The sequence below is a fragment of the Echeneis naucrates genome, chromosome 5 (genome assembly GCF_900963305.1).
Source record: "Echeneis naucrates chromosome 5, fEcheNa1.1, whole genome shotgun sequence".
Lineage (NCBI taxonomy): Eukaryota > Metazoa > Chordata > Actinopteri > Carangiformes > Echeneidae > Echeneis > Echeneis naucrates.
In genome coordinates, this window is record NC_042515.1 from 13,318,878 (window position 1) to 13,342,802 (window position 23,925).

Consider the following 23,925-nt stretch of genomic DNA (forward strand, 5'->3'; position numbering starts at 1 on the left):
CATTTCAATACAGAGCTGCATGAATGTACAAGACTAATAAGGACAAGCCATTGCAGGTGAGCTAGGGATCCAATCAGGCAGCAATCATATATGCTTAAAAGACACATTAAAATGATCTGGAAGTGTATGACAGACCATAATGCTTAATGCTAAAGGCCAAACCATACAATTCTGTAATGTCTAGATATAGCAGAAGCAGGTACATAAAGTACTCATGGAGAATTCAAAGTGCCTCCTTTTTAGTCAGGTTGCAGGAATCAAAAGGCCGCTTTCGCATTGTGATTACAAAAAAAGGGAGGGGAAAAAAAAAAAAAAAAAAAAAAAAACTTCTTAGCAGGGTAAGACTCCTCTCATAAGTTTAGGTTCCAACAGACAGCAGAGCCCCATGCTGTGTGTCAATGAGCAAAAAAAAAAAATAAGATGACTGATCAAGAGCAAAGCTGGAGAAAAAAAAACAACAGCTTATGCCACAACTCCTGTCAGGACCCAGATGTTGAAAACCTTGAAATGAGACATCCCCTCTGTGGTTTAGATTGTAATGTGGACCAAGCAAACTTGGAGGCCAACTAACACAGCTAGTCTGCACCAGCAGGATCCCCTTCTTTAATCCATCTACACTGGTGGCTAAAGGTCACAGAAACTCTTCACACATCATGTACTGTTCTGTGCACATAACACACTGTTGAGTTTGCATTTACCTCAGCACAGTGAGATCAGTGATAAATCTAGGCACAAGGCCAGTCATCTTGCAAATGTCTGGTTGGTAATTTTTATCATAAAATAACTTGAGAAGCTTTGGTTGAAACAAGTTAAGCATTTGGCTTTTTTTTTTTTTTTTCTTCATATTTCAGACTGTTGTTGTGGGCAACAGCAACATTTGTTTATCTGCGTATTTGAGGGCACATCTAACATTCTGTTCATCCTGTGGGAGGATCTTTATATTTATATTCATTCTTCTTTGTTCCAGACTAGTAAACTATTTTCAGAAATCAGTAAGCCACCTGCTGCAAGGGAAGAAGTCTCTCAGGTCACTCTGCTGTCAATGCTGTTAGCGCTAGTTGACAACATACAAGAAAAAAAAAATTGAAATACGGGGAAGGTAGGATTAATAACGTTAAGTCTGTGGAGTCCACTGTCACTAAAGTAGTTTTGTGTGTGTGTCCAAGTGTCTCTATTTGCTGTATGCATTTCAGTGCGTGTCCCTTCACATCAGGGCTCCTCAGTTTGTGTCCATGTGGTCGTCAACTGCTTCAGGGGCTCCTCCCAGCGAGGCTGAAGGTTGAGGTTTAGAGGGGGCTTCCTCATCTCTGCGTTGATAAAACAGCACATAGGCTGCTTTAGTCTGAAAGGGAAGAATGAGAATCGGATTACCGTACAAAAATAAACGATACTCTACACCAAGGATGTAAAGCCAAGAAAGCTCAGTTCCTAGCTATCAAACACCAGGCATTAAATTTAAAAGAAAAAAAAAAGAAGGGGTGTGAACTACAGGGTAAACAGGTTCATTACTCACCACGATCTGGTCCTCTGAGGCTGACGAGACACTACTGTCATCAAAGTAATACCACTTTCCATCCACTTTGTTTTTGCCGTAAGCTGTGTCTGCCAGACAGAAGGGAAAGTGTTAACAAAGCGACAAAAAATACATGAGACAGAGTATGGCTGGATTGACAAGAGACAAAAAACTTGGCAGAGTCCACAGAGAATAATGATGTTTGAGGCTCTTTGCCTTATTAAACTTTAACTGATTACAATGTCCATGGAGACACAGTTGGTGTTCAGCACACCATCTGTTGAGACATATATTGTGTGTCTTTGAAGACTAAACAAACTACATCAGCAAAAGGACAAAAAATAAAGTTAATAATTGCTGTTTATGGTGTGTTGATGAGGTGTGATAATGGCCTGTATTTTCCACTGCAGAGGAAAACATGGTATTATTTAAATAATTCAAATGACAGCGAGAGGAGGGAAAAAATGAACAGTGACTTACAGTGACCCCCTCCCATTCCTCCATAGTGGTTTGACACGGCAATGAGGTCATATATGTAAGGGCTGGCCTTAGGGTCACACACAAACTCGGACATGTTCAGATCCCTGACAAAGACAGTACCATTAATCACAAGGGAACTGCAAGCTCTCGTCTCACCACATGAGAAGAGAGCTGTAGAATAAACAAAATGTAAACACAGCAGTAAACAGTGCATTCCTTTACAGTCATACTGATATGAAACACACAGGATTTGGGTCTATCTTTAAACCACCCATACTAAGCCTGAGCCAGACTTTTTAAAGCAAAAATTCTGAAATATTTTCTCTGCTTCCTGGTTTCAAGTGGATCAAGTTCCTCAAAAGAAGTCTGTATGTCCTGCTTATAGTGCCAAGAGTGAGACGGGCAGCAGATATGCCACATAACCCTGAGGTAACTTCTCTATTTTAAAACACACAGGAACAATTGTAATTTGAGAACTGGGGGTTAATGATTCATGGAGCTACATTGACAGTATTAGTAAGAGTCACAGCAGAAGAACAGTGAGAACACAGGTCTGATTGTTCTTTGGCATTTGATTTTAGTTCTGAGTCAAGAGTCCATGTCATAAAAAGTTGTTGTCTGTCATATCTTACAACCAGTTTGTTCTGTGAATTTCAGACTACAGCTCCCTCTGGTGTAAACTTCCTGTTAACAATGCTGTGTTTCTCAGTGCCTCTCAGTGTCTAATTTTGTTGGAATTGACATTTCTTTCCTGTAATAGTGAGTTTAAAACACATCATGATACGTAATAAGAAATCTGGGCTGTATACCTGATGGGGAAGTCCACCACAGTGTCCAGCTTGTCCCTCCAACACCGGTTATAGGAGAAACGTTTCAAGTGAACTACAAGAAGGCGAGGCAGCGACCACAAGTCAAACTTTTTGGTGGCCTGTTGGTGTTTCTTACATGTGGGGCAATACCTGCAGATAACAAACACTGGATTTATATGTTTTTACTATTCAAAAAAAGAAGGGGGTGGTTGACAGTGAATTAGATAGTTGTAGTAGTTGTGAATCCTTACCATGGATCGTGTTCTCCAAGTGTCTCCATGGTAGTAAAGAGCTCGATGCATTCCCTCAGAGCCACAGTGGCTTTCTTTTTCTGGGGCTGAAGCATGCTCTCATGCTTCTCATAGGCCTACAAGCAATATTTACACATATAGATATATATATTTAAAAAAAACTGTTTGCATAACCTGTCACAGAGATGCTAGATGAATATCAACCCACTGACCTCTGCTTCCTGTTCATCATAACACTGTTTCTTTGACTCTGAGTCCCAGTCAATAGCCACAGTGGAATGCGCTGCAGAAAAAAGAGGTACAATGAGTCATGTTAAGAGAAAGTGCTTTTGAGAAATAAAACCATGAATTTATGCCACTGACTATTTTAATTGAATAAAGATTCACTGACGATTAAGTTTCAGGACATTTCCATCACAAGGCAGCGGGCTGATATTGGCCGTTCCGTATGAGTTGACCACACTGAAACTGAAGAGCTTGGCTGGTGAAGAGCACAGCTTGGCTGTGTCTCCTTTAGAACAATTTTCTAAGTCAGAGGTTTCCTCTTCCTCCTCTTCAGATTGGCCATTCTCTGGATCTGGGCTCACCTGATGGTCCATGGCCTCCTCTTCACCTGAACAGACAACCACAAAAGCTATTTCTCATGGCTAAATTTACTTAGCATTCTTCCCCAATATAGCTATAGAATATATACTGAAAGACAACGCCCCTCTGTTCAATATTTCTCGATTGATGTTATTTGTAATGTGATGTTAACTCTTTACCATCATATAGCCCATTGGTTTCATTGCAGGTCCCTGAGTAGTTGCTGCCATTACTGGAGCTGGCACTGCAGGAGGCTCCATCTGACAGGGGGCTGCCACAGCCACCCAGGCTGGCATTGAGACTAGACGATGTGGAACATTCGGGAGCCTGGCTGCAGCTGGCAAAGGTGGCTGAGGCTGAAGCCCTACTTTCACTGCTGGGGCTCTGGGTGTGTTTTACATAGCGCCTACAGTGGGGAGACCAGAAGAAATTCATTAATATCACCGTATAGGCCTGAATGATAAAAATGTCATTTAAATCTGCTCCTTCCTTTTTGTTTTGTACTATTTCTTCCACCTCCTCTTTTCATACTGGATCTATTCAAACTGTTACACTTAAATGTAGTTTTATTCCTTGTTATCCACTAGAGCTATCTTTAGATTTGAATTTTCAACATTTGTTGAATGTGGGGAAAAACTGAACAGAACAACATTTTCCATTTACAATCACTTTGCCTAACTGCCTGATTTTCAGCTACATCAGGACCAGTAGCTCATGAAATACAACCACTGCTCTTGGTTAAAATTGATTGCAACAAATTGTGTGTCATTTGAACAACTTTTTTGGAAAATTAGCATCACTCTTACCCACAAAGTAAGACCTTACCCAATCCTTTCTAGGATCATGTCATATAGTACATCTGCGATGAGATTGTGTCTGGGCACGGTGATGAGTAAAGGCTGGCCAAACAGCATGGTGCTAGTGGAGCTTCCAGCGTGCTTGGAGTGGCGCTCCCTGAAATATACAGGCAGGTTCATCCTCTCACTGTCCTCCTCCTGTACCTCATATCTGCAAAGACCATTGACATTGCAAATACATATATCAAAACAGCAACCACAGTGACTGAATCCAGACATCTCATGTTTTGGTGAAGAACAAGACTTACACAAAGATGTCATCTTTCTCCATGATTTGGTTGAGGCTATCGTCCCGTCTATAAATTTTATGGAACCTGTGATTGTAAACATCTGCTACCACCATCTAAAAAGATAAGAGAATTACAAGGTTAGAGCTGTCTATTTTCATTTTAAATTTAAGGCAAAAACTATGAAACTATGAAAATGTTATTTCATTAATTTTGGTGTAAAAGAAATTAAATTAAGTTCTTACATTTTCTGGAGGAATTCCACTAAGTTTGGACAAGGCGCTACAGAGGTCTGTCACTGTACCCAGTTTGGGGACCACCACCCGAAACTGCCAAAAACAGATTGCCTTCAGTTAGTGGACGGCCTTATTATTTTGCTCAAGTTTTTATATTATCTATAGAGCTTGGTTCCACTTCACCTGTGTTGGTCTAGACTGAGGTTCAGAGCGCACCAGGAAAACCTCCATAGTACGGTCCTTCTTCATGGGCAGAGGCAGTGTGAGGTAGCAGAAAGGGTCAAAGGTGACAGATACCTTGGAGCATTCAGGGCACACCAAAGTGGATTTGAAGAGGCCGTGGAAAATATCAACTATTATAGAGTCATTTCTCAAGCGATGGTTTGTCCAAGCCTCCTTGGCAACAATCTGTAATTGCAGATCCAATGGAGGAAAACTTTAAGACGCCACATAAAAAACTCAATACAAAATGAAAAGTTTACAACTTCATATTAATTGATATTGTAAACAAAATCTTCAAACCATTTGTGCTCATGTTTCTTTACACAGTACAGATGAAGGCCAAAAATGTGAAGGTTTGAAAGAAATTTCTTTGCTGTGTCTAGTTGTCACAATCTAGCAGTCATCTTTTGATATTCATTTCATAAAACTAAAAACAAGAGACATTTAAGTGGCTTCATATTCCAACACCGTTTGAACAGTATTGAGTTTTTTTTTGTTTTTTTTTTACCTTTTTGAGAGTCAAAATGTCCTTGAAAAGAAAACCATAAAAATCCCACAGTCTGAAAGAGAGCATAACATAAACTATGTGTGTGCTTTACCTCATCTGGACGGCCCTCTGCATCCCTCAGGGCAAGATAAGGCTTCTTCTTGACACGGTTCAGATCTTCATGGAGGCCGTCCAGAAGGAAGGCCAACAGCTCCTGCGAGTCCTGCTGCTGGTAGCCTGAAAACTGGGGGGCAAACCGCCCAACCTGGGTCTGGAAATAAAAAGGTCAGTTTTATTACCTATTGTCAGTTCTTATACACATTGTTTTGAGGTATGTTTTTTTTTTTTTTTTTTGACTTGACTCACTTTGAAGGTTCGTGGAGCCACATAGCTGCTGCGGCTCAGCCACATCTGTTTTACTAGATCAGCATAGGCCTCAGCAATCTCACCCCTCATTCCCAGGGGATTTTCTCGGTTAATCTCTGCCTCATACTGGTCATTGAGGAAGTACTCTGTGAGTGCAGATGCATTACTCAGGCACTGGTGGAAGATGATAGAAAAACATTGATTATGTGATATTAATACCATAACACATGATAGCTGCTTCTTTCTTTAGTGAAATTGACTTTAAACATGTTTTTTTACCTGGAGGGCAGAGTTCATGAAGCATGTGTTGCCCAAATTACTGAGACCACACAGGCCAGGCTGTGACTGTGACTCTCTGTAGTTGTAGGAAGAGCTGTATGAATTGTAGCCCCCCAGTCTGTTGGAGTATCAGATCTGTTATTGTTCTGTCCTTTAGTCTATGTAATTTGTAGTTACGTACATGGACACAATATCCAGACTAAATGTCTTGGACTTAACAGTTATTATGTTTCTATGAAGTGTCAACCATTTATATGACCTAATCTTAGGATCACTAAACACTCTTGCATTTTAAAAATTCTCACTAATTCTGCAGATCATGGACTACACCTGCCTATTACACATGGAATAATAGATTTGCCTTTTGCTTTATAGAATGAGGTATAATAAAATAGAAATGCAGTCAAAGGTCCAAACTTTTACTTTATATTTACATCAGACACAGTATTATATACTATGTCTGAAGCACATACATAGCAGTATGCTGTAGACTTTTTTCTACTAAGGCTGCATTTAAACGTGAATGGGAAAAATGCCGCTTTAAGTGTCAAACCATCTCTTCCCACAGTTCAAGAGAATATAAAAAGAAATTACCATTTCATCAAGTTGACACTGGTCATCAAGTTTACATCTTATTTCCCATCTGAATGTAATGCCTTGTTCTGGATATGATTTTTTTGTACTACAGTATCTATTGTATCCAAAAACCCTGAAAAAAAGACAAACTTTTTTATGCTGTCTTATAGCACCATGTGTTATTCATGATTAACAACTAATGCTATTCAACTGAACAACTAATAAACCTCAAAAACAATCAATTCCCAAGTAATCTTATTTAAGATCTATGCAGTAGTGAGCTCCATCCAGAGCAAAGTGCTGTAATGACGCCAAGTTGCCACAGGATTTCATGCAGCATGATTAAAACTTTGTGAATGCTACACCCTAATTTATGTATTCATCAAGCACAAGCCTTCTTTCAACATGTTCACATGCACTGGTTTTCTAGGTGATACACAATGTGCATTAGAAAGCAGAGAAAATTAATATACAACAGAAAGGTGGGAAACAGTGACACATTAAAATCAATTCACATGTAAGATAAGAACAGTATCCTGTGGTTGTGGATGGGTGTGTAGAGGTCAAACAAAAGAACTCTTGCCTGTTGCCAGATGAGGTGGTGTTGTTAAGTGTATATCCAGGGCTACAACTACTGTCTCCGTTGGCTACTGTTGAGGAGATACTAGCTGATGAATTGGAGGATAATTTTGGGGAGGTAGTGAAATTCCTGGATGGGGTTGTACTGGATCTGGGAAACATAAAGAAAGCCATTTTTTATGAAAAGCCCATTGCTATAACACACAAAAATTTTCAAAGGTTACCCTCACCCTAAATATATCTAGTCAAATGCTAAAACTCCAATTCTCAGATACAAGACATAAAAAAAAAGCTGTTACTTTCTTACTTGGGGTGGGAAGTTTGTCTGGGCCACGTGCCATCCTCATTCTTGCGCTCAATCACAAGCACCTATGGGGAAAATGAGCAAAGAGTGAGAGCTGAGCTGATACATGTGCAAATGCTACCAACATCAGTAACTGCAGAAACTGGAGAAAGAACAAAATATATAAAGAATGACTGCATCTTAGCCATGATTTACTTCTGCCAGGACAGAAACTGTGACTGTGTAAAGGTGACACCAAATGCTTACTATAGCCTCCATTACCCTTGCAGAACAACACTTTCATTAACTTAACTTAAATCTGAAAAACCTATCCTTTCTGGTACACCCTTATAAAGAACTGCCCAAAATAACTTGATAGATAAATCTGTAATTAATTTCAGGGATTATGCTCTGTATAGACTCCTCTCATTACTTATAGTCTGTAAACCAATTATGTATGCACAATCGGTTCCAGTATACTTCTGGGATGTGTGAAAGAGGAAGACAAATTATCAGTGATCTAAATGTTATCTTTATTACAAAACTATATGCTACCTGGCCCTGGAAGAGACCAGCATCCTGCACAGTGCTGTCTGGCTTGTTCAGCTGCTCGTAGGTGTTGCTCATGTATTTGTTCCAGAGCCGAGTCTCCTTCTCTGAAGGGATATTGAACAGCGTCCTCATCTCCTTCTCTATAGTATCTGAAGAAAGAGAATTTGTGAGACTGACTTACTATCTTTCCTGCTTGCTTTTTAATGCAAAACCCATTTAATGTAAAATTGTATATATACATTTTTAAGTCAAGTGTAAATAACCAACTATTTCCAAAATAAAGTTAGTTTGAACTTTTATGTAAACGCTCACCTATAGTATCAGCTTTACTGAAATGACGTGTGATCACATTGTCCATGTTGTCATTCTCACACAAATTTAGCTCCAGCAGATAGACCTCCACCTTACAATGCTTGACAAACATGCCATGTTCAACCACCTAAAGAAGAAGGAAGACATTTATGAGAGGTCTATAAGTGAATGACTGAAATAAATGAATGAATAAATACATTTTAAAAGGGAAAAAAAAGAGCAACAAAACAAACAAACAAAAAAAAGATTTCCAACAGCATTACCTTCCTGACAATGGGCCTCTGGCCATCAAGGCACCCATACCAGCTTACAAGCTTAGTCCATGCCTCAGTTGGTACAAGGACATAGTCCAGCTCATCTATAAGGTGCTCTTTCAGGGCCTGAGTATCCTGGTCTTTATGGGGGGAAAAAATGTTGACTACAGGCTGGAAGAATTTACTTTTTAAATCTATAAGGTGTTTTGGTGTTCCCAAAAGTAACAACCAACTAATCTTGAAAAATCAGTTTTACCTGAAAACAACCCAGAGTTATCAATTGGTCCTGGATAAAGGCTTCTCTCTCCAACATTGTACATGTCCCAACTGTCAAATCCAACATACTTCTTCCATTGCTTGAACCACCGGCTGTCTATTAGATACCTGAAATAAAATGTTTTATAGCAATGAATGACAAATTGATGACACTTTGATCTTTGTGCTTAAAACATTTATATTGTAAAAATAAGTTTTCGTTACTTGATACATGCAGGATGTCAAGCAATGACCCAAAATTATCAAAAGATTATAAAAAACATGGGGTTTGAGAAACAACAGCTGATACCAACCCAGAACATTATGCAACGCCACACTGTTTTAGCATTTGCAGATATAGTAACAGCAAGCTAGTTTTACTTAATCTCAAGATCAAGATCTCATTTGGTTAATAGGCTTATAAGCAAATATAAACCTAGTAAGATCTTGAGTCATTGAACTCTTAACATGTTTGTGCTGCCACTTTCAAAATGTATTCAAAGCCACAAAGCTGATATGTTCTGGTCACAATGAGGTAGAGGATCTTTGGTCTTGAACCTTGAGCTAATACCCCCATGCTGTACAACAGTGATAATGTACCGTATATACCACGGGGCCGTAGTTTATTCTTATCTAAGATATAAAGTAAACACCCCCCATAAGGAGTTACTGACTTGATTTCCACAGCAACAGAAACCTGTTAGCAACGCAGCTAGTTCCTGGCAGGTATAATATCTCCCCTTTAGATGCCGACTCCTATCAACAAAGAAGACAACTGAAATTTTAATTGATTATTTGTTTCGATTCCTGTAATAATACAGCTTTGCTCACGATGAGTCTTATAGTCACCTGGCTTTACTGTGCCCAGGCCTCCTCAATGTGAGTAAGATAACTCGGGTTACTGATCCTTATAAATGCACTGCAAATCTGTCACTGGGCCCGGGTCCTGATTATTAATCTAGCAATGAGCCGGTGTGAGCGGCAGCGGAGTGCACCTCCTGCATCCAGGGCCTAATCTACCAGCCGACTATCAACCACATCAGCCAACGTCAGCTAACTTGTCACAAAACAGGCATTAACGTCAAGTATTGTACAATTGAGCCACGTTAGTCTGATCGATGATCACGCCCAACGACGATAGCTGTCCCGACAGGCGCCACTCGTTGACAGAAAAATTATAGACGCTGTTTGGAACTAGTCGGCTCAGCAACTAGCATGCTAACTTGTTAAACCTGACCAATATCAGTACCACAGACGCTTTCGTTTTCGTACCTGTAAGCATCGGCGACGTTAGCTTGCTAGTTTTAGCATGCTAGCATTTCCTGTTCCTTACAAGCTAACGCTAGCAAGCTAACGCCAACTGAAACAGCCAGGTAGCGCTGGTCGCTGCTTACCATTCGTCGCCCTTTCGAAGAGTTGTTTTCAAAAGTGAGCCGATAGTTTGTTTTTGGCTTTCGGTAGAAGGGGCTGGCATTTGTGCGGCCACCGGCTCCGAGTCGGAGTCTGCCGCGCCACCCGACTCGGGTCCGCCTCCCTCGGCCATCATGCAGCGAATGTGCCGGTATCGGGAGCGCGCGGACGGAAAAGACGCACTCGGGAAACGCGAGCAGCTCACAGCGGAGCAAAGCTGCTGGTGCACTCATCCTGTCACCATCCCCATCATCCCCATCATCATCATCATCATCATCATCATCACCGCAAAAAACAGCCGGTAATGCTAAAGTGGCGTTAAATTGCCACGTCTTCTCAATGAAAACAGAAACATCCGCATGTTGTTGTGACTCCATCATTTGGGGCATTAACGGCTCAGCTCTGACTTCACCTGAGTAAAATCCCAGGCATTAGGGCTGACTGAGAGATCTGTCTCATTGCTCCTGTGTGTTATTTTTTTCAGGTGTTGGAGTGCTTCGCAACAAATCAAACCGGGTGTTTAGTCAAAACAGGATTTATACTGTACAAAACACAGGGGAGTTACATTACAAAATAAACCGTCTACATACTGGTCAAACACATCATCTCAATCACAAACAAGATCTCTGCCAAGAACTCATCAGTTCTGGTTCTATACTTCTGACTTCAGGGCAAGGTGATGCAGATGTTCTATTATCTAATAAAGGAAATTTTCATGACTGTTAAAAGTTTAATAAAACATCATTCACACCAATAAAATGGTACTACATCCTAGTTGCTTAACATGATGTGACATGTGGAAGTGGAGACAGCTCATCTAGCTGTGCATGACATAAGACAAAAAGAAGCACTACGTAGTTCACATTTTACAACCTAAAAGCATTATGATGGCATACAGTTGAAAGCTAGTAATAATGTATTTTCAGTAAGCAAAAAACAAACAAACAAACAAACAACTTAATCTCTCCCAAACCATTTCCCGATTTCAAAGGTGGAAAAGAGCAACAATGCTTGCCAGTATGCGTGAGACAGCAGCAGGACCAGTGTATTTTGAGTCATTTCAGATGCTTTATGGAGAGGAATGAAAATGTAATACATGTGAAATAGACAAAGACCACAAATAAGTGAATGTAAACTTTGCATAACATGGAGGGATTTGTCCCATCTGTGTCTTTGTTCAAAGACAAATCCCTGCAATGATCTAAATTCAAATTGAAGGCTCCAAGTAGACGTGACCAGGCCATCAGAAGATCCCGCTTGGTAGCTCTTTGCTAAACATCCCATCAAAGTCCAGCTCTCTGCTCATCAGATCCTCCTCTACAGTCTCCAGCGCCCACTGATGGTCAGTCAGCTCTAGTGCCTCCCATTCAGCCTGAGGTCAAGGACAAACATCACATGTAGAACTGGCAAAGCACAATCTCTTTAACTAATCATGGTAACATTAATATATACCTTGAAAGCTTTATTTGTATCTGCAGGCATGGCCATGGCAGCACCACTCATCTGCTCCTGCATAATCCTTGGCTGATCTGCACCTGTGGAAATTTCAATGCATAACAGAAACAGTATGTAGGTGTGCAAAGTGATCTGAGAACAAAACTCTTTATAGCCATAAGTTAGGATACAGATTTTGGAAGTCATCACTTAACTAATTTGTGAATCAACATGATTCATGAGAGATGATTTGACGGTTCATTGCAGGCTCAAATTGAAAACAATTCTAAGACTGTTAATTGGAATCACGTATCATTTGGATGTTCGACAAACAATTATAATAATAAAATTAACAAAAAAGTGTTCCAGCTCAATTGAACAATATTATAGAGTGAATTAATTAGCTATTTGGAATATGACAGGTTTCTATTACTACTGAATCTTCTGATAATCTGTGAGGGTAGATAAAACACCCCTGTAATTATAAAACTTTATGATCTGATGTATCAAAAACACTTAACATTATATTTAAAAAAATTACCATTATCTTGGCCAAGAATTAATGAGTACATGCTTCGTAGTCCAAACACGTTCAGGAAATACCATGACGCTGAGCTCACCCTAGATGGCAAACATAGCAAATGACAAAGTCACACACTAATGTTGTGAGGGTAATACATAATGATATATATATAGTTTTATTAATTTACCAAGAAGCATCCAATGACAGCAGCTCAATTCCTTGCTGCAGCATGGGTTTGAAGCGCAGAGTGAGAGGGAAGGGAACCTTAGCTGATTAAGAGAGTGAACAGAAAGAACTCAATATAGAATTTTATGTTAGCAACATATACAAATTGTTGTTGAGCATACTACATTCTGTATGATAAGGTAAAAGGTCTGCAAAGCAGTGAGATAATTACTTGTTACAAATCCTGAAAAGGTCCAATTGATCCAGCCTCCAATGAGGATCATGGGAAGCACATTGGTGACATTTCCTTTCATGATGTCCGTCAGCATGCTGGGATCTGTCAAAAGATTCAACAAGCTGTAGATTGAAATGACTTGTAGGTTTTTTTGCCATGGAACTCTGCTACTAATTTATGGGTGGACATGGCCAAAGGAAAAGGTTTAATGCGCTTTATAATACTAGCCTACATTCCTATGATATTTAATCAAATGACACATTTTGTCATAGGCTGCATGAAATGTGACTGTAGATTTAAAGTATTTAAGACTGCATCACGTTCATAATTTAAAAGCATTACCTGTCATTGGAGATGGCGGAACAACCTTTCTCTTGGTCTTCTTGAAAAATCCATCTTCTTGGTTATTGAAATAGAACTTCCTCATCAAGTAGGACTGAAAGAAAGATGGATGTTCAATAAGAAAGTCCTACACACTGCACTTGTAATAAATATATGCAAAAGCCACTAGTTCTATACTCGTTATATAACTATATTTTTTACACCTCAGAAAGTAGCTTTCACATGAGTTGGAGAGAGTGAAAAAACAAATTGACAGATTTTTTTTTTTTTAATTATACCTGTTTAGGAATGTATTTTCCATTTTCTCTAAGGATTCTGCTCCGAATAAGAACCTGGCTGGAATGAGAAATGAAAAAATGTATTAAACTTATTATTATTATTATTATTATTATTAAAAAAAGCAAACATGATCAACCTAACAATTAAAGCCTACCTGTCAGACACCTGCTCTAAGGTCAACTTCTTGTCACTCTGGAGCAGAATAGAGACATAATGCCGTATCACCCCAACCAGAAAGGTGATGAAGACAATGGGCAACACCACCCACAGTCGGATGTTGGAGTCCAGCAGAAGCTCTGGCTCCGCCATTCAGCCTGATGGATCAACTGAGGAGTCACAGTCACAGGGTTAGAGTCCCGCTCAGCACACAGCTTCAGTGCGGTTTATTTAGTGTGTGGAGGTAAATCAGGAAGCTGAGTCCAGCCTGGGAATTACAGAGGGATGGGCTGTCAGACTGCAGCTAGCTAGCCAGCGCCAGATAACATTAATCAACACCGAGCGCACAAAGCAACATAAAGCTCCATTTTATACGCGTTATTGTGTTAAACACAACAGCGAAAAAAAACAAACAACAACAACAACAACAACAGGCACAACCCAATGGAGAATTACCGCGGTTAGCTCTGCTGATGGTCGTGGCCGTCCAATGTTTGGTTAGCCAGCTGGCTACCTTCCTCTTCCTGATGGCCGGGTCACCGCTGGCCGGAGCAGCCGCACCGTCTCAGCGCAGCGGCCTCCGCTCTCTGCGTCCTTCCCCCCCGAGAGACGAGCAAACCATGCGGGTTCCTGTGAGCTTGGTCAGAGACAGAAATGCTCCTTCTCAGTTCATATCTCCTGCCGCGGCCATTGCGATTTGGTGTTGACTCCAGGGATGAGAGCGGATTTCTGCCTCTGCTGCTCACCCGCGTCTCCGGCTCCGGGACTCCAGTGCCACCTGGCGGTGATGGAGGAAGCGCCTGTCCGGGGCCTCCGAAGGGCCTTCAGAGGACATGTACGGTGGGGCAGGGACAGGTGTAACATGGGACAGTTTTATCTTCTTTAAATGTTCCGATCAAAAACAAGTAAAAGGGATAGCATTCATTGTGTACATATTTAATGACCCACGTTTGAAAGTCATCACCAAAAGTGTTTTGTTTTTTTTGTTTGTTTGTTGTTGAATGAATGAATGGTTTTTCATTTATTTTAAGCTGTCCCTGAGTTCCCCTAGTGTACATGTTATAGTAGATTTCCTATAGCCAAAGACTGGAGGGCTGGATGAGAAGCCAGATTATTTTATTATTCATAGATGTGAAATAAAGGAAATTCTTAGCAGCAGTTCTGTTTGAACGTAACACATTCATCTGGAAGTCACAGCCTTTAATGATAATAACACAGATACCTATATAGGAACTAAAGTAATGAATGAACAGACAAACATACAAAAAAATTATATACAAGGAAAATAAGAGTTAAAGGTTTACTTCACGTTGAAACAACCGGTAAGATCAGTGAAATTACTGCACTCTGGTATTCTTCTTTACTATCTCTACTATGTTTTCTTAACAGACAGTGATGTATAGTGTTGTTCATTGTTGATTGGCACTAATGCTCTTGCCTTTCTTGTACAATGGTAATAGCTATATGGACATAAACATATAGCTCTTTGGTGTCTGGTTGTCTGCTATTTCACCACTTGGGCTGGATCCTGTAAATCATCCGGATCAATAGATGGCGGCAGTGCGCATTAAATCTGTTTACTAAAGGTCGTGTAAGAGAAAACAGCATTAGGAAGGACCGGAAAGACTGGAAAAAAAACCCATCTAGAAAGTCTTTACTATCCAATTGTCACCAGATCTCCCAAGATGTGCCATTGAAGAGGTTTGTAACACGATGTCTGACTGAAGAGCTGAGGGTGTGTTTCTTCTTTACTCGGTTATTTTAGCTCAGTCTCCAGCTAATGCCGGAGCTAACGTCTCTACGCCGAGCTAAAGTGGCCTGCTAGCAAAGCGCTAAGGCTGCTCTTACATCCAAAAAACAAAAACAAAAAACTACTTTACTGACTGCTGAAAGACCAGGAGAAGGAACGATACTTCAGCCAAACCAGACTGTGTGTTTTTGTGTCAGCTGTTTCAGGTCAGGTCAGTGTTATCAGCAGCTGTGACCTTCAGAGCATACAGGGCTGTTAAAGACAGTGAAGAGAGCAATGCTATCATCGGGGAGTAGTTTTATATATATATTATTTTCAATGACAAATCTGCTTCTTTACAATTTTCTCTTGGCAAGATATACATTTCAAATAATTTATCTTATTCCTCTAATAGAGACAGCTGCTGACAGCCCTGGCTGTATTTTCTCCCCACAGAGTCCATTGATAAAGATTGAACGCTCCTTCTCCTTCACTAAACCATGGGAACAGATAAAAGGTAAAATAAATGGGATCCTGTGAATTGGTACATAGTCACAGTTTGCACACTGCTATGTCACTTTCACTGGGTTTTATGTCTCCTTTTTCAGGCTCAGTCGCGGTGAACGTAATGGAAGATATGGCTCAGACGGGAGGAGAGATGATATGGAGTGGCAAGAAAGACGAAATAGAGATGCAGAGAGGGATTGTGATCGACGATGGGGTGATGACAGGCACAGAGAGCGCTTCGATGAGCGCAGGGACAGTCCAGAGGTAAGGGACGTGAACAGGAACACCTTTGTAAGTTCATTTTAATGTCACAAATGGAGCAGAAGAATGCAAATAAACATATAATCTTTTTCTCCGTTTATCAACAACAGAGAGGCCGAAAAAGGCGCAACAGTGACAGATCTGATGAGGAATATGATGGGGATTATCCAGACCAGGACTACAGAATGGAGCAGGAGGAAGAGAGCAAAACTATTATGTTAAGGGGTCTCTCTCTTCATGTCACAGAGGATGATGTAAGCTCACTGATAGTTTTTAAAGGCAAAGTCATATAGATGGGTATTAGGCTGACCTGCTATCTCCCTATTAATAGTCCATGAGGAACTGTAAATCCCCTCCAAGAGGTATGATGGGATTGCAGGCAGCTGCTCCAGAATAGGTTTAAAATCATTATGCATAAATGACGCTTATTTAATATATATATATTTTTTTAATTATTTTTTAAAATATGTGTACATATGTTAAGTAAGAGGCATATTTTGAAAACACTCAGTCTGGTGTGACAATCCTCCAATCAAGCAGCTGTGGGAGGTGTTGCTGGGACTTGGTGGGTTAAGTCTGGTTTTTAGAAAAAGCATGAAACCTGGGCATGCTTGTTAATATTGATGTTGTTTGTGTAGAGTAGCAAGTTATTTTTATTTTTTTTATTTGCCAAGCAAACAGAAACAGATGAGTTTAATAAATTCTTCTTCTTCTTTTTTTTTTTTTCCCCTTCTTGGTCTGTCAGATTCGCACAGCACTTGAGCAGCTGCAGGGACCCCAGCCTGTGGACATACGTTTGATGAAGAAAAGGACAGGTGAGTGTTGCTTTTCAAAGGTGTTCCTCCATTTCACTCACATGCACTTTCTTAAATCGCACTTTACCTCCTTAATGGCTGTGCCTGGAAAAAAAAAACCAACAACCCACATATTACAACCATCCTTGGTGTCTGGAGAAAAGGGGAGAACTCTATGTACTATACCTCTGCCATACTCCTAATGAAATTACAAGCTATGGTAAACAAAATTGCACAACAATCCCCTTCATGCTGTAAGTAGTCTTCCCACTTCCGTTTTGACTTTGAATCGGACTGTACAAACCCATTGTGAGATTGAATGTTGCACCAAAGCATTCTAACTAACACGCCTCCCGTCTATATTTGAATGCTGTCTCTAGGTATAAGCCGAGGTTTCGCCTTCGTGGAGTTTTATCACTTGCAAGATTCAACCCGATGGATGGAGACCAATCAGGTTGCCTCAACAATCACCAAGTCTAGAAATATTTTTGAAGATTAGAGCCCCAATTAATCAGTTTAGAGCTGAAAACTGTTTGTATTTAGTTGATGGATACAAAACTGTGATATCAAAGCTAAATATTTTTGATATCATACACTTGGTTGATTAATTTTCTAGGTAAAGAGCAGCCTTTTCATCCTAATATTTTTTTTTTCCATAAGCTTAACTCAAAGTGTGTTTTGAATTTAGGGCTGAATCACATTTTGATTCAAGGTTTTTGTTTTTGCAATAAAAAAAATGTGCTATTCATTATCAGATCCTAAGAACACTTAGCTCGAAAGGTCTTTTGCTTGTCCTCACCAAGAGTAGACTTTCTGTGACAGAGTGGCCCAATTTCTTTTGTTTAGTTTTGCTTCCCAGTGGTTTCATAGCACATTCTGCTCCAGCTCAGTCACTTGGATATATTCTCATCTCCATTTAAAATCCGAAGACTGGAATGAGACAGGGATGAGCTGGCAGCACTCCGGTCCCAAACACTTAGCAGATTTTTTTTTTTTTTTTTTTTTTTTAATTTGGTTTGTTTTTTGGGGGTTTTTTGTTTGTTTGTTTTTTGAGGACTCATTCCCTCATACACAGATTTCCAGCTTTCTCTCTGAACTTCTCTTTCTACTTCTGTTCTCTTTTACTCCTTGAGACACTCTACCTAAGCAGCGAGTGTAAGCCTAGCCACTGTTTCCCGTTCCAGCTGCTCTCACTCATGGGGTGGGGTAATGGCAGGACCTGACCTGCTTCTTTGGCTTGGATATGATAGAGTTTGAAATGACTGGTGGTGTGTTTTTTTTGATTTTCACAGAACAAGTTGGTGATCCAGGGGAAAAACATTGCAGTGCACTACAGCAACAGGAGACAGAAGTTTGAAAATTGGCTTTGCAATGCTGTGAGTGTTTTTTCTATCAATGCTACAATGACAACATTTTTTTCAGTGGGTTTTTTTTTTTGTGTGTGTGTGTTGGGTTTTCTGATTTGTTCTGATTTGAGAAAGAAATAACGAACTAAAACCTTGTCTTTGGGCTATTACAGTGTGGTTTGTACAATTTTCGGAAGAGACTGAAGTGTTTCAGGTGTGGAGCAGCAAAAGTTGGTAAGTTGTTATGAACTAACAACCAAACTAAAATAATACTTTCTTTTTCCTTATGGGAACAGTCTGTATTCTGCACTGTGTTAGTGGTTTTACAAACTAACGTTAACCAATTTGCACATCTTTCATTCATGTTGTTGCTGAGTATAGAAGGAGAGTCACCTGGAGTAAATGGTTTAAATGCAGATTCTCAACAGTCTGGAGATTACAATGGAGACAGTGAGTGTAGTTTTCACCACATATTGAAGCATTTCTTCCACCCAGTGCAAATATTAGGCATTTATTCATGACTAATCTTTTTGTTAACAGCAATCATTTTGAGGAACATTGCCCCCCTTTCGAGTGTGGAGGGCATTTTAAACATATTGGCCCCCTACGCTAACCTGTCTGCAAGCAACATTCGGCTCATCAAAGACAAGCAAACAGGACAGAACAGAGGCTTTGCCTTTGTCCAACTCTCCTCTCCTTTGGTAAGCATGTAGTCAGTATGCAGTTGACATGTAAGTCACTCGGTTTCTTTTGGGAGTGCACAAAAATGTGACAGTGTTGTTACATCTTTACTTTTAAAGGAAGCCTCTCAGCTGCTCACCATTCTGCAGAGCCTTCAGCCACCTCTGAAGCTGGATGGAAAAACTATTGGTGTGGATTATGCCAAGAGTGCTAGAAAGTGAGTCAACTCATGCACACAAACGGATACCAAACAAATATTGAGAAAGAAATAACGAACTGACCAGCAGTGAGAATTTTTAAAAGGACTCTGTTGTTACCAAATGTTCTGCAACCAACTAGTCGTTCGTGTGCCAATAGTTGCGTTTCGTATGAATTCTCTCTTAAGCCAGTTTTTCTTTAATTTAGAAGCGTGTACATTTTTATAGAAATATTTCGGTTAACAGAATCGGTTCGAATGCATTTACTTCAACAGATATTTGATAAAATTGGGATACTTACAACATTACAAGATGAACCCCCCCCCCAATGTACACTTTAAAAAATGTTTTTGTTTACCACAGAATTAAAATGGTTATACTTATCATCAAATATGTGAGTCCATTTCTTCCTGTATTTACGGTTTAACTAATTTCTCTGTCTTTTCCAGAGACTCAGCACAGCCTGATGGGAACAGAGCCAGTGCTCTCTCTGTTGCCAGCACAGCCATTGCAGCTGCTCAGTGGTCATCCAGCCAGGTATTGGAGCTTTAGATATTTGTTTGTTAGTATTTTTAAAACTGTTCCATTTAATACTATGGCATAATCCAACAACTACTTGTTGTGACAAGACAAATAACATTTATAGTGTGCGTTCCTTAGAGGTTGTATGCATGGAAATGAACTATAAGTCGTTTGATTCCTTCTTTATTAAAAAATGGTGCTTATCTCTTAAAGCTAGAAAAAAAAATCTTGCCCATTTTAAACATTCATTTATAGGATATAGGCTGAGTTTTAACTTGTTGGCATTTTTTGATGGGAAATTCTGTGATGTGATCGACCCTGTTATTATTATTTTTTTTTAATCTGTGCAGTTACAACAAGGCTCAAATGCCACCACTGATTACATTGTTCTTCCGGAGGGTTTTGCACAGCAAGCACAGGTCAGTTCAGAGTCCACTTTATAGTGACAATGATTTTATTTAAGAAAACCTTTAATAAGAAAGCCCAATTACACTCTCCTTTCATGTAGGGTCAGAGTTTTCAAGTGTGGCAACAGCAGGCAGAAGGATTATCCCCTGTCGTTGGAGATGGATTGCTTGGAGGTAACTACAGGTGTCAGTCACTAATAATATATTTTGGGTACTTTTTACACTAAGGCTAAAATCGTTAATGTTATTATCACTGTCTGCAGCCGCTCCAGGAATGAAGACTTTGATCCCTACAGCAACAGGTGTGGTCATATCCCAGACGGCTCAGGTTTATCAACCCGTCATCATCAGCCAGCCTGCCATACAGGTAGAATAGTGTAGCAACGTAGCAATTAAATACAACAAACAGCATTAATGCAACTGTCCACTGTGTGGCTGACGAAAAATCTAATGATGTTTTTTTGTTTACCTGAACCACCGATTCTCAGTCACATCCACTAGTGAGGGCAGTTGATGCCATACAGCAGGCTGCTAATGTTTGCACTGCATCACTGGCCACATCTCCAAGTTCCACTGTTGCACCTACAGTTTGTGCTGCACCGACTGCCAACACAACAGGTGAGATGAGTCAGTTACAGAATAAATGCGCATTGATATGAAATTTCCACAATATGTTCACAACAAACCTCTCCCAGCACTTAAAAAAAACACCACAAAGCTGTTTACGATAGCCGATCACCAGTGCGCCAAACATGCTAAACCCAATACAGGCAGCATTGCCCGACATGTTTAAAAGAGTTGCTCCGTATGAGTGTAGTCCTAAATGGCACGGGGATGTCACTCAGGCAGTAATTGAGTTCATTGCTAAATATCATGCCTCTCAGCCCGGTGACCAAGCTTGGGTTCACAGCATTGCTAAATACGCTTGATAAATGGTACAGTATGTGCATTTAGCCAGCTTTTTATTTATAACTTTATTTACTTTGATTTTCCAAAATCATTTCAAAGTAGTAGAGGCAAATTGTGTGTTTCAGTTCGTGTGAAATGTTACTGACTTGGGAGCAGTAAGATAGATGTCATTTGAAAATATCCTTATTTTGCGGAATGTTTAAAAAGTGCATACTATTAAACAGCCCCCCCCCCCCTTTCAAATACATAGAGGCAAAGCCAAAGATTTGTTGCGCTCATGTTTCTGTAATGAGCAGTTAAATAAATGTTTTTTATTTAAACTCTTGCATCTTATTGTGACCTTTGACCTGTGTTCTTTTGATTCTGACAAAGACACCCAGCCTATGGGAAAGAACACTCTATACTAAATGTATCTAATATTGCGTTAGTCATGTTAAAATAATTCATGATGTTTTGTTGAAAAAAAAAAAAAAAAAAAAAGTTGAAAAAAGTGACAATAATTAAAAAAAAAAAAAAAAATCACAATATTGGAGAAAAAAATCGCAATTGGATTATTTTCCAAAATCATTCAGCCCTATTTCACATGTGCTTCTTTTGCTACCTGTAGCTGCCCCTGATACCTCCACATACCAGTATGATGAGTCTTCAGGTTACTATTACGATCCCCAGACTGGTCTCTACTATGATCCCAGCAGCCAAGTATGTACTCTATAGTCTTACTGTATGTACAGAATATTCTGATGAACACTGAATTTATGGGTAATTTATTTTTATCAAAAGTTGCTAGTTTATAGAGGTTTTTGTCTTGTCCTTGTCATCCATAGTACTATTATAACTCCAAGACTCAGCAGTATCTTTACTGGGACAGTGAGAAGCAGACATATGTCCCTGCACCAGCAGACACAAGCAAAGAACAAACATCCACAGCTAACACTGCAGCAAGTTCCTCAGCCCCAGTCAGCACAGGCAGTAAAGAGCCCAAAGAGAAGAAAGAGAAACCCAAAAGCAAGTCCGCACAGCAGGTAAAAGTTACTTAAAACAAGAAGGTTTTGTTATTATGGCTTTTATTTTTTCTTTGAAATGATAATGGCTGTTCATCAAATTACAGATCGCAAAGGACATGGAAAGATGGGCAAAAAGCTTAAATAAGCAAAAAGAAAGTTTTAAGAGCAGTTTCCAAGGCTTGGTATCATCTAAGGAGGAAGACAAGAAAGAGTCTGCTGCTGCTGACGCAGGTTTCTCCCTCTTTGAGAAGAAGGTAGTGTATAAATCATGATTTGGTCAGAGTGCAATCTGTTATGCATTGAATGGTAATGTTAAATGGTGAGAAAGTGCTGATAGAGGTCACCTGGAAACGCACACTAATGTCCATTTAGGGACTGTTTTTGTTTTTTTTTTGTTTGTTTGTTTTTTTTTGGGGGGGGGACAAAAAACATCCATAATTAATTTTTTTAATTTGAAAACTCGTAGCTAGTAACTGTTAATTGTGATGGATGGATAGATTTATTTGTTGACGAGATTTGTTTCCTTTCAGCAAATGGGAGCTTTTGAGATGCCATCCCTAATGAATGAACAGTTCAAGGTGACCGAACTGGAAACCCCAGCTAAGGTTTGTTTGTTCCTTTTCCATTATTTCCCCCATTCCACAATTGTCAGTAAAGAATAATCCCACAACACTCCACTTTCATATTCTAGAGTGGTCTCGTTGCTGCTTACAATGGGGACAGTGACCCAGAGGAGGGCAGCTCAGATAGAGCCATCGACGAGGATGGAAAAATAACAGACTGGAAGAAAATGGTTTGTCTGCTTTGTCGACGGCAGTTCCCCACCAAAGAGGCTCTGCTGCGTCACCAGCAGCTCTCTGACCTCCACAAGGTGAGGATGGCTAAACAGCAGGGATTTAATCTGCTGGTGGCAATGAATATTCTGGGCACTATCATCTGTTCAATGAATAAAGACTTCACTGAAAATGGAATGATTTATGATTTATTTTCTATCTTTAAACTGTCATGACTATCTGTGCAATAAAGGATATTTATTTGGTTTACCCCTGATTGTGCTTTCAATTGTAGCAAAATTTAGAAATTCAGAGAAGATCAAGGCTTTCAGAAACTGAGCTGGAGGAGCTGGAAAGGAAAGAGACAGAGGTATTTGGCTCAAGAATTTATTTCAGTTTTCCTCCTTCAATATTTAAACAAATGTGCACACAGTAAGGATTCATGGTCTTTTTAACAGCTGAAATACAGAGACAGAGCTGCAGAGAGGAGGGAGAAGTATGGTGTTCCTGAACCTCCGGCACCTAAGAAGAAATTTTACAAACCTCCGACCCCAACAGTGTAAGTGCTGAACTCCTACTACAACTTGTCAATTTTCAAACTGCGAATGCTCCTTTAGCCTATAAAATTGAAGCCCTGTCCACGTCCTTTTACTTTATTGTCATCCTTTTATCCGCTTTACACAGAAACTACGAACAGCCTACCAAAGATGGCTTAACAAGTGATAATATTGGGAACAAAATGTTGCAAGCAATGGGCTGGCAGGAAGGTAAAGGTCTGGGGCGCCACCAACAGGGCATCACTGCTCCCATCTCGGTAAGGCCGACAATAATACAGTACTTTGGTCAATTTCTTTTCTACACTCATCTCCTAACAGATGGAATATAGCTACATGGCAGTGTGTTCGTTTTTTCACTCAGAGTAATTAGAGGAGTTACCTAAGGGCCACCTGTCTCCTCTAATAACTGTCTTTGTCTTCTCCCCACAGGCTTCATTAAGGACCAAAGGTACAGGCTTGGGTATTAAAGGGAGCTCATATGAACTCTCAGCATCTGACACCTACAAGGATGCTGTTCGTAAGGCCATGTTTGCACGCTTCACTGAGATAGAGTGAGCTGCAGAGAGATAAG

At 39.9% G+C, this 23,925-nt stretch overlaps 3 protein-coding genes across 5 annotated transcripts; 1 reads left to right on the top strand and 2 right to left on the bottom strand.

Moving 5' to 3' along the window:
• Positions 1-794: 794 nt before the first annotated feature.
• usp4 (ubiquitin specific peptidase 4 (proto-oncogene)) lies at positions 795-10,669 on the bottom strand. 2 transcript variants are annotated; one of them, XM_029501314.1, is made up of 22 exons: positions 10,518-10,669; positions 9,125-9,252; positions 8,878-9,008; positions 8,615-8,741; positions 8,306-8,451; positions 7,775-7,836; positions 7,472-7,618; positions 6,313-6,430; positions 6,034-6,207; positions 5,780-5,938; positions 5,142-5,366; positions 4,968-5,051; positions 4,744-4,838; positions 4,464-4,646; positions 3,818-4,044; positions 3,445-3,666; positions 3,266-3,336; positions 3,054-3,169; positions 2,803-2,952; positions 1,994-2,097; positions 1,514-1,602; positions 795-1,342 (listed from the first exon to the last, which is right to left on the bottom strand). In XM_029501314.1, the coding sequence occupies exons 1-22, from the start codon at positions 10,667-10,669 to the stop codon at positions 1,220-1,222; spliced, it is 3,033 nt and encodes a 1,010-aa protein (XP_029357174.1). In that variant the 3' UTR covers positions 795-1,219. The 2 variants fall into 2 exon arrangements, with proteins under 2 accessions (XP_029357174.1, XP_029357175.1); XM_029501315.1 differs by lacking the exons at positions 795-1,342; positions 1,514-1,602; positions 1,994-2,097; ... (8 more) ...; positions 5,142-5,366; positions 5,780-5,938 and adding an exon at positions 6,907-7,021 and having other exon boundaries at positions 6,069-6,207; positions 10,518-10,662.
• Positions 10,670-11,062: 393 nt separating this feature from the next.
• On the bottom strand, positions 11,063-14,419 carry emc3 (ER membrane protein complex subunit 3). 2 transcript variants are annotated; one of them, XM_029502280.1, is made up of 9 exons: positions 14,124-14,419; positions 13,666-13,837; positions 13,511-13,568; positions 13,233-13,326; positions 12,888-12,992; positions 12,678-12,759; positions 12,509-12,588; positions 11,986-12,068; positions 11,063-11,905 (listed from the first exon to the last, which is right to left on the bottom strand). In XM_029502280.1, the coding sequence occupies exons 2-9, from the start codon at positions 13,818-13,820 to the stop codon at positions 11,777-11,779; spliced, it is 786 nt and encodes a 261-aa protein (XP_029358140.1). In that variant the 5' UTR covers positions 13,821-13,837; positions 14,124-14,419; the 3' UTR covers positions 11,063-11,776. The 2 variants fall into 2 exon arrangements, with proteins under 2 accessions (XP_029358140.1, XP_029358141.1); XM_029502281.1 differs by having other exon boundaries at positions 13,666-13,935.
• An 839-nt stretch (positions 14,420-15,258) lies between these two features.
• Positions 15,259-23,925, top strand: LOC115043317 (RNA-binding protein 5-B-like). Its single transcript, XM_029501653.1, has 25 exons — positions 15,259-15,368; positions 15,853-15,913; positions 16,005-16,167; positions 16,275-16,418; positions 16,910-16,979; positions 17,339-17,412; positions 18,251-18,334; positions 18,478-18,538; positions 18,686-18,754; positions 18,845-19,005; positions 19,105-19,202; positions 19,632-19,719; positions 20,055-20,123; positions 20,213-20,285; positions 20,375-20,478; positions 20,600-20,729; positions 21,628-21,719; positions 21,845-22,042; positions 22,129-22,278; positions 22,555-22,629; positions 22,716-22,895; positions 23,093-23,167; positions 23,256-23,356; positions 23,482-23,611; positions 23,784-23,925. The coding sequence occupies exons 2-25, from the start codon at positions 15,897-15,899 to the stop codon at positions 23,907-23,909; spliced, it is 2,532 nt and encodes an 843-aa protein (XP_029357513.1). The 5' UTR covers positions 15,259-15,368; positions 15,853-15,896; the 3' UTR covers positions 23,910-23,925.

Bases quoted from the DNA above. Each gene is read 5' to 3' on its own strand.
- usp4 (XM_029501314.1), bottom strand. From the start codon at position 10,669: ATGATGGCCGAGGGAGGCGGACCCGAGTCGGGTGGCGCGGCAGACTCC. The intron at 5,939-6,033 runs GTGAGTCAAGTC...TTTTATTTCCAG, and splicing joins TGGCTCCACGAACCTTCAAA to ACCCAGGTTGGGCGGTTTGC. The intron at 4,647-4,743 runs GTAAGTCTTGTT...TGGTCTTTGCAG, and splicing joins GAGAAAGATGACATCTTTGT to ATATGAGGTACAGGAGGAGG.
- emc3 (XM_029502280.1), bottom strand. From the start codon at position 13,820: ATGGCGGAGCCAGAGCTTCTGCTGGACTCCAACATCCGACTGTGGGTG. The intron at 12,589-12,677 runs GTAAATTAATAA...TTTGCCATCTAG, and splicing joins CTGTCATTGGATGCTTCTTG to GGTGAGCTCAGCGTCATGGT. The intron at 11,906-11,985 runs GTATATATTAAT...CCTTGACCTCAG, and splicing joins ATACAAATAAAGCTTTCAAG to GCTGAATGGGAGGCACTAGA.
- LOC115043317 (XM_029501653.1), top strand. The intron at 20,479-20,599 runs GTAGAATAGTGT...ACCGATTCTCAG, and splicing joins TCAGCCAGCCTGCCATACAG to TCACATCCACTAGTGAGGGC. The intron at 22,043-22,128 runs GTAAAAGTTACT...ATCAAATTACAG, and splicing joins AAAGCAAGTCCGCACAGCAG to ATCGCAAAGGACATGGAAAG.